The following is a 16272-nucleotide window of genomic DNA, read 5'->3' on the forward strand; positions in this document are numbered from 1 at the left end:
ACATCGCGGAATCTTTAACGTCGATCGTGAAGCAGACAGTGCATGTATTATGGGCAATGCACCTGCAGTAATAACCGGGGCAGCCTGCCGGATTCGAACAACGACCCACCACAACAAGCGGCAAATGCACTGATGCTGGGCCGTGTCGCCACCCATCAGTATGGGGCAGAAATCTGGCCAGCGTGGAAGAGTAGGCCCACATACCCTCGAAATGGGTTCTCTAGAGCTCGCCGCACTGGAGGCCCTTCCGCCAGCAATGGCGTGAGCAAGAAATTGCAGGGCTGCATCGTTATCTTTGCCTTTTACCACGATACTAATTTCCGGCTTGTTGTCCACTGAAACGTTTGCAGCAAAGGTCTGCAGTTACCCTGGCGAAATTGACAATGGATATTTGACTGGAACAATATTTACATTTGGAAGCAAAGTCACGTACTACTGCAACAAAGGGTGAGTTGGTGAACTTAGAGCTCTCTCAAGCGAGGCATGTTTAATTTTCGATTTAAAGCTATCGTGACTGCAGGGATTTATATTCTTGGATCTTTCGGTAAAGTCACGTAGAAGGGAAATAATAAAATAATAAAAATAAAACATTAGAAAATTCTCTCGACGTTTCGGCCACAACACTTTATTGCCCGGTCGGATGAAACCACGTTGAAATATTTCCCCATACTGGCAGAGCATACCCAACTGTGAAACACTCGCACCTCCAATAATCACAGTTGGCCATGTAGGGTGCGAGAGAAGTTCAGCATACATACATCTCTCGTATCACATCTCACTTATCTGTCTCGTCTGACAACTCGCTCATCTCTAGCTCTTGTTAATCTCTCCTTTAGTTCACTCATCTGCAACCCCCTACGTCTCGGGAAAACCGCTTCTCTGTGGGCCATAGCTCGACGGGCCACACCAAGGGAATTTACATAGTCGACACACCCAGACTAAATAAGTTACTTCTTGATACTACCCGAGATGGTAACGTTTGAGTGGTACCCAACATCATGCAATGGCCTGCATTATCACGTGGCCCACTTTCATTTCGCACCTCCAATTAGCATGGTTGGCTACGTACGGTGCGAAAGAAGTTGTACATATGTACGTACACAGTGCCTTCGTGATAGCCTTGCATTATAATAATAATGCAAATACACACTGTACTAAACTTCGAGTAATGTTACGCCTATACTGCCCGCCTTCACCAATCGGCACCGACCGGCGTGATGAAGCTTGGTCAATTCGCCCCCATGCTCCGCACGGCGCGAGAGAGGCCCTCGTCCAGCAGTGCGTTGACCAAAGGGCTGTGCGTGTTGGGTCTGTGATGATGCCTCTGCTCGTGCACCTCTCTGACTTGCTCTGCTTTTCCTGCGAACCCTCCCGCAAGGTACACCATCTCGGAGCGACACACCACCAGGGAGTGCATGGCAGACGGGACGTGGTCGTTCGCCCTCCCTATTTGTCAACGTAAGGACCAGGGCAGGACCCAAAGTGCAGGCCCCACCACAGTAAAGATAAAGTTCCCCTTATAGCCTTTAACAGACTGTTGGGGTGGAAAAGCACCTACGAAGGCCGCCACGGCACACAACGGGGTAGCCAGCACCACGCCCGACCGCCTTTGTCTCCTGAGTGGCGATGTTTACACACAGGCCCGGTACCAGTTCAGATATTCGCCACTGTTATTGGCCATGAGCAGGAATCGAAGTCAGGTAGCCTGGTAGCCAGGTAAGTAATGCAGTGCGCTAACCGCTGCACCACCATTCCGCACATACGCACGTCATAGCCTGCCACTGTCTGTCACAGCACCTCTACTTCCCCCACACCATGGCCTTGAGTGACACATGACAAGTATCTACTCCATAAATGGTGGCAAGATGTTAACTACCTTGCCTGGTTTCCAGAAAGTCGTGGGTTCCATCCCGACCTTGACGCCTGTATATTTGGAGTTTGCATGTACAACCCATGGTCGCATTGATTTTTTGCCGGGTCGGCTGGGGAGAAAAAGGCGGTCGGGCATGGCGCTGGCGACCCAACCCCCCTTGTGTACCGTGTTGGCCTTCGTAGGTGCCACTCGCTAACAGCGCTTGCCAGCAAAAGTCTCTTCGGGCTCATACAGGGGAATCTTTGTCTTTCTCTGTCCGCGCACGTGGAACAGCCGCCACGTGCGAGTGGCCGCGACCTAAGCCTGGCGTGGTGATAGAGCGGCCGAGCAGGGCCGAGTACAACGGCGTCATCTCGCACAGCTGTGAGGAGGAGAAGCTGCAGCTGGTGGGGTCGACGACGCGCACCTGCCAGGCGGACGGCACGTGGAGCGGCGAGGAGCCGTGGTGCAGAGGTATGGACCAGGGGGGTGGGCGGGGTGGCGGCGCCAGGGTCTCCGCCGCGACGGCCGGTGGCAGAGGGTGGGTGGCGTCAGTGTACCCCCCTGGTGGTTGGAATTAAACTAAAACTTGTGCCCCACCCGCTCACAACTTTAGCTTGTCCGTTCATGCTGCTCCACTGCTCTTGCGCCCATTTTAGACCTTTTATAAGCAGTTGTAGTTAGAGGCTTGCCCCCCTTTTTTCTTTCCGCCTGATTGATGACTGCTTGTGTTGCGATCAAAACATCGTGAGTTTATTTTTTATTTTTTTATCTATATATTTTTTATCTTCTATCGAAGTGACTTTACCAAAAGATCCAAGGAATATGAAAAAAAATACATTTATTTTACACAGGTAAGGCCCACTGAGCACTGTATAGATCTTTTTTCAGAAGCGACCTGGCCATAAATGACAGCTCAACGAAGTGGATCGTCGTCGTGTGGAAATGTAGAGCAGCAAAATACTCTAAATGCGCGTTGATTCTAAATGTGGAGGGAAAAACTGGAGGACCCGAATAAAAATCCACATGACCACGGGGAGAACATGCACTGCATGCAAACTGCTTTATGTGTTTAGTTTGTTGTCCTTGTTGTCCTTCCCTGTACCTCCAATAAGCACGGTTGGCTACATGTACGGTGCAAAAGAAGTTCATCATACATAAGTGCATATTTTGTGCAATTTTGCCCATTACATCTCTATTTACAAGTGTGATGATGGGAATTAACGAATGTAAAACCGCTTTCACGTTTCGCAGAGAGAGTGTGCGAGAAACTCCCGGGTATTGTGAACGGGAAGTTGCTGTTGGACCCCGACGACCCCACGCTGGTAAAGTACGTCTGCGACAAGGGACTCGTGCTGGAGGGACCTTCTGTGCGCGTGTGCACCAACGCAGGGACGTGGAGCGGCAGCGAACCGATGTGCAGACGTAAGGGGGCGCGGGCGGGGCGGCGGGAGTTGGCTGTAATCGTTTGCGTTTCTTGCAGAGTATCCATTCGTACTGCGCGACGCTGCCACGGTCCAGTGGCCAATGGTTGCGGCGTGGCTGGTGCGCTGTGCCCCGTGTCTTGCAGGTGCCCTGCGCGAGGAGTGTGGGGCACCCCCCCACGTGGATAACGCGGAGCTGCCCGCGGACGGCGCGGAGCGGAGTAGCTACGAGGTGGACACCGTGCTGCGCTACCGCTGCAAGCCAGGCTACGTCATGTCCCAGGGCGCCTTCCACACTATCAAGTGCACCGTGAACCACGACGTGGCCGGGTGGAGCGCCCATCGCTTCACCTGCACCGGTGAGGCCAGAGCAGCGCAAACTCGTGGGGAATGCGTCGCCGTCATCGCCGTCGTTGTCGTCGTCTGCGTGGGCACTTTCATCGTCGGCATCGTCACTTCTCGTCTCCATCTAGGCTGTCAAAAGTCACCGTCATTGCTCACACTGATGTCGTCATCATCGTTATCACTCCCACCTCTTGAACGACGTCCACCCATCCCGCACACGAGTATGAGTATGGCAAGTCCTCGGTTAACACGTGTTTACACGTGTTTCGCCATGTGGTTCTGTCGTTAGGGAACAGCGTGGAATATGCACCGTTCTCACGCGGTCTCTGAGCGGTCGATGGCAAACTACTTTCTTGAGCTATGTGGCTGAGCGGTGTGATTACAGTAACACAGATGTTTCCTGGATAATTACATGACTTGATTCTTTAAAACGACCATGTGAAACGTATATATTGCGACTACGTGGGTTTTTTTCGCGATGTGTGCTCGGATTGTACCACGTGTCAAACAGCACGGATTTAAAACGAAAAGCACATCTCGTAGGAATGTTAACGATTCATGTGAAGGCGAGTGTCGGTACTGAGGGGTTTGTGAATACACAAACAACTCACAGGCATAAAGTGCGAGGCACCGCCTGAGCTGCAGCACGGAGAGTGGGTGGCGGACCGGGAGAACCCGAACCGCGTCATCTACGTTTGTCACGAGGGGCTCGTACTGGAGGGGTCCAACGTGCGCATGTGCACAGACGCGGGGACTTGGAACGGGACGGAGCCAAAATGCAGAGGTGAGCTCAAACTCACCAATTCCATGGGCTCGCACTCATCCCACGAGCTCACACTCACCAATTCAATGAGTTATCACACACCAATTCCATGGGCTCACACTCACCAATTCCACGGGCTCACACTCACCAATTCCACGGGCTCACACTCACCAATTAGGGGCCGTCCATAAATGACGTCAAGCACCTAGGGGAGGGGGGGGTCAGACATTTGTGACGATGTGTGACGAGGGGGGTGGGGTTTGATAAATGTGACGTCACATCAAAACGCGCAACTTTAAATAAATATAGACAACACGCTCTACTTAATTAAATAGACTTAATAAATGTTTTCTCCGACAACATCAGAGCGGCACATTAGATACGCACTACAATGACAATAGTTTAAAGCGATTTGAAGCATTTTTTTTTGGTGGGGGAGCAGAGCTTTGTGACGTCATTTGAGAGGGGGTCTGACTTTTAGTGCCGCCGTGTGACGAGTGCGGGGGGGGGGTCAAAAATCGTCCAAAATCGCGTGACGTAATTTATGGACGGCCCCCTTACCCGAGCTCACACTCGCCGATTCCCACGTGTCTGTGTGCAGCGCCTCCCAGTGGCGAGTGCGGGACTCCCCCTCAAGTGCCCAACGCCGAGCTGCCTCCGGGACTCCTTTCGGTGCTGCGCTACAGGGTGGGCACGGTGCTGCGCTACCGCTGCTCTCCCGGCCACACCGTATCCTCCGACTCGTCGTACACCATCTCGTGCGTCGGGAGCCAGGACTCGGCCTCCTGGACCAACCACCGCCTCACCTGCACGCGTGAGACACAAGCCCCCCCCACCACCTCGCCATCGTTTGAGGATTTATGATTTGCATTCATAGGGTACTTAGCCCAAGGCGCTTCTGCAGTTTACCAAAGGGGGACTCTGCTATGAGCTGCCCTGTGAGATACAAAGTGCCTACAAGGAAAGGAGTGCTTCCCGATTCCAAACCTGTGGTCTTCATCTTTCTTGACTGGCAAACTCTCGTGTTGATAATTGTTTTTTGCACGAACGTACATCCTGTTCAAGAATATATTTTGCTTTATTTTTTGTGATGGTTCATGCCAGGTGATGATTTTTTTTCATTAGAAGCTCTGACGAGGTCAATGCAGTGCCGGCCTGCAAATCGCAATCGGACTACGTGTATCGACTCCAGGAGACACTGCCTTTTGATGATTATTTATATTAAGACACGTTCATTTGACAGCAAAGACCCCGACTTCAGTAGCAGCCCTGAGCCTCTCCTCTCGACCCCTTTTATCCCCAGCGTGGCCATCACTTGACCCTTGTCCAGGCCCATACTCTCGAACACTCTCGCTGGCTCTCGATCCTTGATCCGCACCTGTCCCCTTCTGTCGCTTGGCCACAGCCCCTATTCTCGATCCTTCTCGTAGACCCCAGATCGTTCCCTTGTCTGTCCCTTAACTTGTTATTACCCTCTGTGGCCCCTAGTCTCATCCTTTGCTAATTCCCCTGTCATTACCCCCTGTGACTGCTAGTCCCCTGTACTGTCTTTACATGTGTATTTATACTGGTGGAATGAGTCTGATAGTTATGGGTGATGATTGCAACGTGGATTTGTTTTCTTCTGCCTCCTCCCCCCCCAGTTGAGTAATTTGGGAGTAATATTTTCATATTCAACAAAATTTGGGCGACGACTGAAAAGTCACACCTTCAGTTTCTGCAACGGTGTCTTTAGTGGCTTGAGAAATGCTTTGAGCTGGGGGGTCGTCACAGATTTATGTGATGCAGCGCCTTGAAGGCAAGGGATTGGTGGATCATTGCAGTTCCAGGGTCATGTCCTGTTACCAGGTCCAGGAAAGGCATGTGCCTACTGTAGATTACAGAATGTTTGAGTCAATTTAATTATTGAGAAGCACATACAATTAGTCCAGTTATTGTAAAGGGTGCTTTAAAAAATGTTAACACTTAGGAACATTTGCAACAATACCACAAGAAATGTGCCTCGGGGCTCTGGAGACCACCTGGAGAAAATTCCAGGCATGTGTTGACAATGATGGCGAACAAGTGGAAACTCTTTGATTTTTTTTTAAGCTATGAACATATATTTGTTATCACGTTACTATGTATTATCCGTTCTTTTTCCATATAAGTGTTAACATTTTTTTAAAGCACCCTGTATAATAACTCTGTTGTGTATTGACTGATGATCGATTATCGTCGATATTTTTCAGCAAAGCAGTGCAGACACCCCGGCGAAATAGAAAACGGCTATTTCACGGAGTCCAACTTCACGTTTGGAAGCAAAGTAAAGTACTCCTGCAATAAAGGGTGAGTTTTGTGGCTTCAAGATGAATACATCTGCTCTAGGGTACCGTTCAACGTTGTGTAGCACTCAATAAAGACCTATTTATCCCTTTTTTTGTCATTTAATTGTATTCGTATCTTCAACACAGCAAAACAATGGAAAACAGAGAACCAGGTTACACGATGACCGAACGACCTAACCACGTGTGATAGTGGGTGGCACCCCTTGTTGTGATCAAGGAAACAATAGAGGTGTATGACAGAAATACATTTGAGACTCAGGGAATAACAGAGGGAAAAAAAAGGAAAAAGAAGTGTTCGGCAGCGAGTGTGAGAGTCGAGCCGAGAAAATGAACACTGAAACAGAGCCCCAAGGTGTTGGATGTCTTGTACATCGCCATGTCTGGTCTTCACAGAGCTGCATTGGCTTCCAGTTGCTGAACGAATACATTATAAGGCCGTGCACATTACACACAAAGTGCTTGCCACAATGAACCACGATACCTTGCTGATTTCGGCAAGGAGCATAAACCATCACGCAAACTATGGTCATCCTCACAGCGGCGTTTGGCAAGCCATCGAATAAAGATCGCATCGTGCGCTTTCAGATGTGCTTCTGTGGCCGTCTGGAACTCTCTTCCTTCTGATATGAGGATGCCACTGGAGCTATGCACTTTTAAATCTAAATTGAAATTTTTTTTTTTAGAACAGTTTTTTTGTGTTTAGTTTGTTGTCCTTCCCCCACAACTCCGATTAGCACGGTTGGCTACATATGGTGCGAAATAAGTTCAACGTAAATACATACATCAAGTTCATCTAAAACACAAAAGTAATTTGTCCCATTGTTTTTAAGAACTGGTATAGTTCCAAAAATGTTTGGCCTGTCCACAATTGATGGGACGGGGGATGGTAAATGTGGGTGCTGCCACGTCTTCAGAGATGTCTGGCCAGGCTAGAAAAGTAGGCCAATATACCAGTGGCGGCTCCTGCAAAATCTCTCAGGGGGGGCAAATGTCTGGATGATTGATAAGGATAAGGTCCACCCATGCAATGGATAAATTAACAGCTTAAGCATGTAAAGGCAACTTCACTTCTTTAATATTAATGAAAAATAAAGTGACTCTTACAATACATCTTGTTTGTTTCTATACTCACTATTAAAACAAACCACTCAAGTTTCTTTTATTAAAGATTCCACTAGGTGGCGACAAATTATATTGTTGGATGAAACGTGCTTACGTATGATGACGTAAGCACGTATGATGACGTAAGCACGTTAGGGCGAGCCCTCCCGGAAGCCATAGAGAATGCATTGCAGCGCCCCCGTTCGAAAAAAAACATCTTTGAATGTAAGTCTATGGGGCCACTCGGGGCGATTCTCAGCTGGAGGGAAATTGCCCAAAAAGAGGCGGTACTCCACAGAACGTAGCATGACGCTGATTGGACTATATCCAGAGGCACAGTGACGGCTAGCGTGACTCTGTGGTTGAATGACATTGGTGGTGCGTCGCCCAATCGCCCTAATGAAGAAACCGCCCCTGCAATATACCCTCTCGAGGGAATCCCTTCTCGATGGTATATCTGTAGCTTTCTGTAGTGGAGTTCCTTCCGCCAGCAGTGGCTTGAAGTAATTGCAGGGCTGTACATTCACATTTGTAACACTATTCTCTTCTTGCCTCTGGCAAATACCTTCAGGAGCTAATGCCAACGTAGAGGTATGCTTCGAGCTACGAGAGAGGGCTTCAGGAGAGTGTTCATGCAGTTGTGCTATTCCTCTGTTGAAGGTGCGCAGGCTACAGAAGTTAATTGTTCATAGATTGGTTGGATGACCACAATCACTCGACTGGCTTTTCTTTGATTTGCTCTGCTTTCCCGCGAACCCTCCTGCAAGGTACATCATCTCGGAGCGACACACGACCAGGGAGTGCATGGCGGACGGGACGTGGTCGTTCACCCTCCCCGTGTGTCAACGTGAGGACCAGGCCGGGAACCACAATGCAGGGCCCACCACAGGCAAGCACGGCTTCATCGCCCACCACTGTTTCCAAGACTCAGCCTTAGGGCCGTATTCTTAGCCATGGCTCGGCTCTGGATTTGCTTTCTCACACGGCTCAGTTCAGGCATGAACCGCTCTGCTGCTTTGCAAAGATGCATGAGCTGCTCAGCCATAGCTTGGCTCAGGCTCGGTTCATAAAATAATTTGAGCATAGCTGGGACCATGCTCAGAGGTGACTCAGGTTAAGCACCGCTCTGAGCTGGCTCACTTAGGCCAGAGCCAAACCTGCGCCGAGCCGTAGCTAAGAATAGGGCTCTTTAGGGATAGGCAATTGGTATGGCGATAGTAGCCAGGCCTGGCCATCTGACTCCCTTCAGCTGCATTCATGAAAGACATAATTGAATGTGGGCGCTGATGTAATGACAGTACTGCTCTTCATCTCCTTCTTGTTCTGTAATATATTCTGGGATCATAAAAGGAGCAAGCTTACTCCGGCTTGCTCAATGAGAGCGCAAAGTTGTACTGTGTGGAAGGAGAGATGGACACAGATAATCGTAGTGGTATCAAAGACAAATACACAAACTTACAAAGTGATTCATAGTTATTTTCAGGTTACATCATCGTGTAGGATTAATATCAAATGCAACTATCTCCCTCCACCACCCAACACCTCATGGGCAAAGAGGCCAACTGATTGTTTTTTTCAGCAAATGCAAGCAATACGTGTACTTCCTACTTATGGACTCGGATCAGGAAGGTCTTTCATGCGAGAACAGAGCTTGTGTTCACACCAGATGCTGCTGGATGTCCGTCGTATAAAATTGATTTTTAAAAATCTTTTTTTTGCAGCATTCCACAATTTTTTTAATCAAAAAAACAAATCAAATGCCTCATTTGCTGATGTGACAACTTGATTTTGTTGGCTGTCGGATGGTGGAGGGGGATGGTTAAACATTTACACTATACCTACACTAACCCATAAGAAACTCATGATCGTAATGGTCGTGAACCCCGATGTATTATACTGGGGTTCTTCTCCTTCTTGCTTGTAACATCTGGCAAACCAAGAAGCATTTGTTTTAACAGGCCTGACAAAGCTGTTGGGACTCAAAACAGTTTAAACCAGCCCACAGTGTACCCACTTAAACAAATGCTGCTGGAAAACATTGCTCTGGAAAGTTCATAGGCTGATAGACTTGAAAATTTAATATTTTATGTTCATGGGGGATGTTATATATTTTTTCTTAGTCCTAAAATGTATTTTATAGTGGTATTCATTCTTGTAATAGTGACAATGATAATTAAGTGGCCTGACTCTTATCCATGGTGGTATGGGGATTATCTTCATGGATCCTATTGTCCACCACAATGATTTGTGAACGCGCCACTCTTTTAACATCCCACTCTCAACACACCACTCCCTCTACCCTCTCCAAACACCACTGCCCATAGGGGACCCCTCCAAAGGTCTTCAGTTGGAGCAGCAGCATCTCACATAAGCGATGTTTCCTTGGCTCCTGGAACGAGGAGGAGGTGGGCGCAGTTGCAAGAGGTGCTACCCAGACAGTGTCTGGTGTGGCTCAAACAACAGCATCTCCTGGTGTGGCTGACACTGCAAGCTCTTTTCTGAAAGCATCTTTACTTGTTAATTTAGGAAAGCTCCACTAAGTGTTTAAGACTCTTGCATGATAATCTTGCTCTAAACGTTTGTTCATTTCCTTTGGTCTGAATAAAAAAACGAAGAAAAAATATAATTTGCGTTTAATCGTAAAATGAGTGATGCAATACCATTAGCATTTTCAGGACAATTCCTCAACACTGTTTCTCAACCACTTTTTGTTGTCATTGCGATATTCACCTATCTTAACTTAAAACCATATTCAGTACAATATTTAAAATGCGACTTTTTGGGAATTGATGTATATCATCATGTGCATGTGTGGCATGGGCAGATGTGTGAACATCTTTAGAAAATGATAGTTACACCACCACAACACCAACACTGCACTGGGTGCAGGCGGGTCAATTGGTCAGGGCGGATATGTGATGGTCGAATATATAATGTACTGTATGGTCATAAGCTAACATAAACGCAATGGACATGGTTGCTCTTTTGAAGAGGGACCATCGCCTGGGCTGTAATGCTAATGTGTATCTTGATTAATATATGTATGTATGTTATCAGGCAGTGTTAATAACAATGGTATTGATTTTCTTTCGTTTGTGCTTATACACCATTGCCAATGCAATCATTTTTTTTAAACTGCGGTCTGGATGGCTCATCAGTAAAATGTCAGCATTAATCTACCATGATCAACGTGAAACCTATAACGGTGTTGTGGAAATTCATTTCAAATGATATTATTTTTATTATTACCCTTTTTTACCTATAAAAGTCTCACCACATCAAGACTTTTGCATGGGGGTCCTGTAAAGTGTTTCTTCTCAGTTGCAGCCGCCTGTTGCTGTGTGTAATCCTGATTGAGCAATTTTCAATTATTTGTTATAGCATTGGGATGTTTGGCCAATACCAGTTACATTGTGTGTTTTTAGCTTTGGGAGGAAACCAGAAAAACGTGACAAAACCCCCGCAAAACATACACTGTTAATGTAGAAAAGACACCCAAGTCAAGAATCAAACCCATGATTTGATTGTTGTGAGGCACACGCACTACCACTGCGCCACCATGCCACCCTATTTTCTTTTCTTTTTCTACTTTGGCAAATGGAAAAAATATACATGTGAATTTATTTGCGTATAAAATGTTTGAGAGTATTTTGTGGCCAAAAATGCGTTTAATAAACTCTTAAGCTCAACACAAGTTAGAAATTCCAGCCTCAGACGTGAATTTGCATTGATGCAGTTAGGAGCAGCTCACAAATTAAATAAGTTGGGCTGAAACTGAAGTCTTGGCTGGCAAATTCCACTTGTATTGAAGCTTATAAGCCTGTAAAACATGCAACCTGAGAATGCTTCACACGATGATGAAACTAGAATTCCGAAGAAAACCTGTCTTGGCCTCGCTGTGCGCTGCATTGCACCGCTATCCAAGTAGTTAACCTCGCATCCAATAAACTTTCAGAGCCAGGGTGAACATCCGACTCCAAACGTAATTTAGTAAATTGAACGAGGTGAAACTGCTGGGAAACCACAGCACAAATACAGCATCTTTCAATACTTGGAAATATCAATACAATGAATGAACATTACAGCATGATTACATTACCCTAGATAACATGTTTCTCAACAATAGATCCTGGATGGACCAGGCACCTACATTAGCACTGCATAGCTATACAAGAGAACAAGCTGTGTTAAATAAAGGCACATCGTACAATCATCACACTGCACCCCAAATGTACAACACTACATATAACAGAGCTGTGGATGAGACATTTCGTCATCCTTGCTCTCAAGATCTCAATATAGTTACTTGAGTACAGGTTTGACTCGACTTATTCAATTACAAGTAACATTCACAATAAGGCAAGTTTCAGGCTTCATTGTTAACTAGGCCTCGTATTTATCATAACAATTTAACAGCATTATAAAGGCATTTACAGCATTATAACGGCATTCCCGATATTATAAGAACATAAACGAACTTGCAGACAATGATTATTAAAGTCCCACAATGTACAGTTACAGCTGTCTTCACTGGGATGTGATTTGTGCCACCATCTTGAACTCTGTGTAATGGCGGACTCCAGCCTCGTGGCTGAAAGACTGTCAAATCGTAACCTCCTGGTCACGTGACCAAACTCAACCTCAAAACAGGAAATTCCTGTATACACACACCCCCACTCCTGCCGTGGAGCAAAACACCTGCCGGTAGGCAGAACAAAACCTCACGTATAAAAATCATCATCATCACAATCCATGGGCAGATAGCCCGGAGGTGTCCACTGCACATTCCGTAATTTGTCTGTTTTAACTTTCCTCTGTCTTGTGCCAATATGCTCAAGTCGTGCACATCTTTCTCGCACCAATCTCTTATGTCATCAAGACATTCTCTGGTAGGTCTTCCTCTCTTTTCTGTTCCTTCCATTTTTCCCCTGAACACTTTAAATTTTCCTGTTGTCCATTCTCCATGTGACCAAATAGTGCCAGTTTCTGTCTCATCACCACCTGCATCAGAGGTCTTCTATGTGCAACCTTTTTCTTTCGTCTCCGTTGGTCACTCTTTGGGTCCAGCTTAATGCATTGTTTTTCTGTAGCAATACGCACAAATTATTAAATTCCACAGCGCAGACAAACCTACACCCTTGTTGATCTTATTTTATGTTCCTGATTATTAGCACTACGGATGAGCTGAAAATACGTGCATCGCTTGAAGAACGACCAAGCCTGCCTCAAAGTTACTGCATTGTCAAAACTGTCACACCCGTCACATTTTTTATTCACAATAGTTTGAATGTAAGATGAGCACAAGTATAATGTATTATACAAATTACACCAATTTAAATTTTTTTGTATAATTTTTCTGTTAGTACAAGCTACTGAATTACAGTACATTTCATTTAGCAGTCCTAATCTCCCAAGAATAAAGGTTTGGCAATAAAATTTAAAGTCTGGAAAATATTCAACTGCTTTTGCATTGTCATTTACATTTTAGTTTGTGTCATCAATGAAGTTGATATGAAATGTATGAAAAAAATAACCAGCTTCTCAATGTGGGCATAACACGACATGTGTGAATTAAAGGGTATGTAGATGGTGCACAGGTGATTATTGTTATAATGGAACGTGGCAAGGCTAAAAGTTCGAAAAGTAAAATAACACAGAACTCTGTAAAATCATGAAAAAATGACCTCAAACTGATATAATATCCGTAAAGAGAGCAAAATGGAACTAAAACACATTATAGAAATACAATTGGTGGAGGAAATGTCTACTGATCTCCGAGATAAATTCAGATACCCCACGAAATGAACCATATTACATAGAGGATGGCTCCAGGTATCACACCTGAGGAAACCACTGCCTTTTCATATTAAAAATTAACTTTTTATTTTATTTTACCAGGTTAGGCCCACGGAGCTATGTAGCTCTTTTTTCAGAAGTGACCTGACCACAAATGATAGCTCAACGAAGTGGATTACCGCGTGGAAATTTATAGCAGCCAAATATTCTAAACCCATTTGCTTCTAAATGTGGATGGAAAAAACTGGAGGACCGAGGGAAAAATCCACGCGACCATGGGGAGGACATACAATCTCCAAATATACAGCAGGCGTCGGGTGCTGGGATCGAACACGCGCCCTCACATTGCTGTATTACACGAAGGGAAACGTCTTAGGCCCACATGAAATTACCGTAAATTGCGTTAATTGGCTGAGCGGGTGCACACCTGACATCGTCTGGGTAGCGTCCTTTAGGAGCTAACCTCAGCCTTGTAGCGCTATGAGGCCGTCCATAAATGACGTCACGCGATTTTGGACGAATTTTGACTCCCACCCCCCCGTCACACATCGTCACAAATGTCTGACCCCCCCCCCCTAGGTGCGTGACGTCATTTATGGACAGCGCCTATGACAGAACGCTCTTTCCATAGAGCAGGGTGGGGGAGGGGGGAGATCCCTGTTTAATGGAAGTCGGCCACACTAATTGCAGGCGATTGACACCTTGTTTGCTGCAGGTATTTCTAATTTTCAATCACCCCTTCTCCCTGTTACAGGTGGACCCCACTCTCTATTGTATTCTCCCGTGCCACCACTTATTTGTGCCATGTGACACCCCCGTGTAGCCTTAACAGACTGTTGTGGTAAGTGTTGTTAGCGAACACCTATGAAGGCCGGCATAGCACACGAAGGGGTTGGTGGCCAGCACCACGCCCAACCACCTTTGTCTTCCCATTGGGGATGTTTACTACACACCGCACCAGGTACTCATTTAAGATTAAGTCGACTTAGGGGAGGCCCAAGACCGGTTCAGACAATCGTCACTGGTGTTGGCCATGAGCGGAAATCGAACCCTGGTGGCCAGGTTCATCGCGCGGCGCGCTAACCGCTACACCACCGCTCCCCGCATCCACCCCCACCCCCTGCAACAGCACCCTGGCCCCCACCTCCACCCACTCCCCACCTCAGCCTCCCACCTCCCCCCATGACTGAATCCACTCAACAGACGCGTCGTAGTAGTTATTGTGCTGATTGGGATCTCCGAGGTCTAACAGTCGGGTATTTACTCCCGAGGATTCCTTTGAGGAACTATCCGATGGTTAAATCTTGACTTAAAGCTTTCGTGACCGCAGAAATTCATATTCTTTGGGTCTTTCGGCAAAGTCACGTAGATAGAAAAAAATATCACTATCTACGTGACTTTACCGAAAGACCCATAGAATATCCGACAGTTGTTTCCGACGCTAGGCGTTTGGCTCGATCCAACAGGGCAGTTTACATCGCAGCGCCCCCGAATTTGGTTTCATGGTATTATTGGATTTTGGCACTAAACGATTAACCGGGTCAGAGTGATAAAGTGCGGGAAAACACAGACAATGGGTGGGGAAACATTTTAAAATAAAAATTATTAATTTTAATTGAATTTTTTTACATACGTGACTTTACCGAAAAAACCCAAGAAAATGGGTGGGGGGTTAGGCAGCGTTCGAGAATTTTCTCGCTCTGCACTCTCGGGTCGTACCCGACTTAGGCTGCTTACTTGCAAGGATTTATTGCTGCCTAAAGGTATTGAGCAAGACTGTGGTCTACGGTTGTGGTTGTCCATGGTCTTGAAGAAGTGTTTGGGTCTCGATGCTGTAGGGCCGCGAGCGCAACCGGCGGCTTGTCCGTGGGTGTGTGAAGGGGAGTGGTGGTAACAGTGGTAGGTTTAACCACCCTGGAGTGTGAGCTCACAATCCTTGAAAGATCTGGACAATGCCCCATAGGTGAGCTCCTCCGGCAGGCAAGGCTGCGTTGGCTGGGCCATGTAGCCCGCATGCCCAGCCACCGCATGCTTAAACCGCTTTTGTTCGGCCGGATCGAGGGGGCTAAATGGGCGCGGCACAGGCTAGAGAAGAGGTGGAGTGATGTGGTACAGGAGGGCGTAAAGCTGAGTGGACTTGCCGATGACTGGTACCAGCGGTGTCAAGATCAGCCTCTGTGGAGGAGGCTCGTGAAGGACGCTGCTACTGGGCAGTTGGAAGCAGTCGCCCTCCAACAACAACGGAGGGCAGACGAGCGACGTTCACAACAACGAGCGGAGCGCCGGGCGGCTAAAACACATCAAGTTGGCACAGTAGGGGGTACAGATGGTGCATCGGCCCAGTCATCTCAGTTAGTCGACCCGTGGCACCTGCTGGGACTGCCCCGTGGCCTCCTGCCAGCGGGCGTTCGACACTTCACGTGGCCTCAACGTACACATAGCCTGGCACAAGCGCCGTGGAGACCTCATCGCTTAGTGGCGAATGGAGGTTGTTGTTGGTACAGTGGTTAGCACGCCGTTGTCTGTGTGAAGCGAGAGTAGTAGTGCTGAGGCTAGCGCTGTGTGGGAGTGCGTGTGGGCATCGTAAGCGCACGTCGGGGGTGTGATGCGCGTAATTCCCGCCGATGAGTGAATCCGGAGCAGCCTCAGTCGGCCAGCATGTCT

The 16272-nt window shown here is 47.2% G+C and overlaps 1 protein-coding gene across 2 annotated transcripts in view; it reads left to right on the forward strand.

Moving 5' to 3' along the window:
• Positions 1–10480, forward strand: part of LOC144945603 (sushi, von Willebrand factor type A, EGF and pentraxin domain-containing protein 1-like) — a 30749-nt gene extending 20269 nt beyond the window's left edge. For both annotated transcript variants that reach the window (XM_078874109.1, XM_078874110.1), the window contains exons 20-29: positions 351–447; positions 1379–1458; positions 2147–2326; positions 3107–3277; positions 3423–3635; positions 4235–4405; positions 4986–5198; positions 6616–6712; positions 8580–8701; positions 10137–10480. In XM_078874109.1, the coding sequence (XP_078730235.1) occupies positions 351–447; positions 1379–1458; positions 2147–2326; positions 3107–3277; positions 3423–3635; positions 4235–4405; positions 4986–5198; positions 6616–6712; positions 8580–8701; positions 10137–10183 (1391 nt within the window). In that variant the 3' untranslated portion in view covers positions 10184–10480. The remainder of the gene's footprint in view (positions 1–350; positions 448–1378; positions 1459–2146; positions 2327–3106; positions 3278–3422; positions 3636–4234; positions 4406–4985; positions 5199–6615; positions 6713–8579; positions 8702–10136) is intronic.
• Positions 10481–16272: the final 5792 nt, after the last annotated feature.

This window comes from Lampetra fluviatilis, chromosome 38, assembly GCF_964198595.1.
Source record: "Lampetra fluviatilis chromosome 38, kcLamFluv1.1, whole genome shotgun sequence".
Taxonomy (NCBI): Eukaryota; Metazoa; Chordata; class Hyperoartia; order Petromyzontiformes; family Petromyzontidae; genus Lampetra; species Lampetra fluviatilis.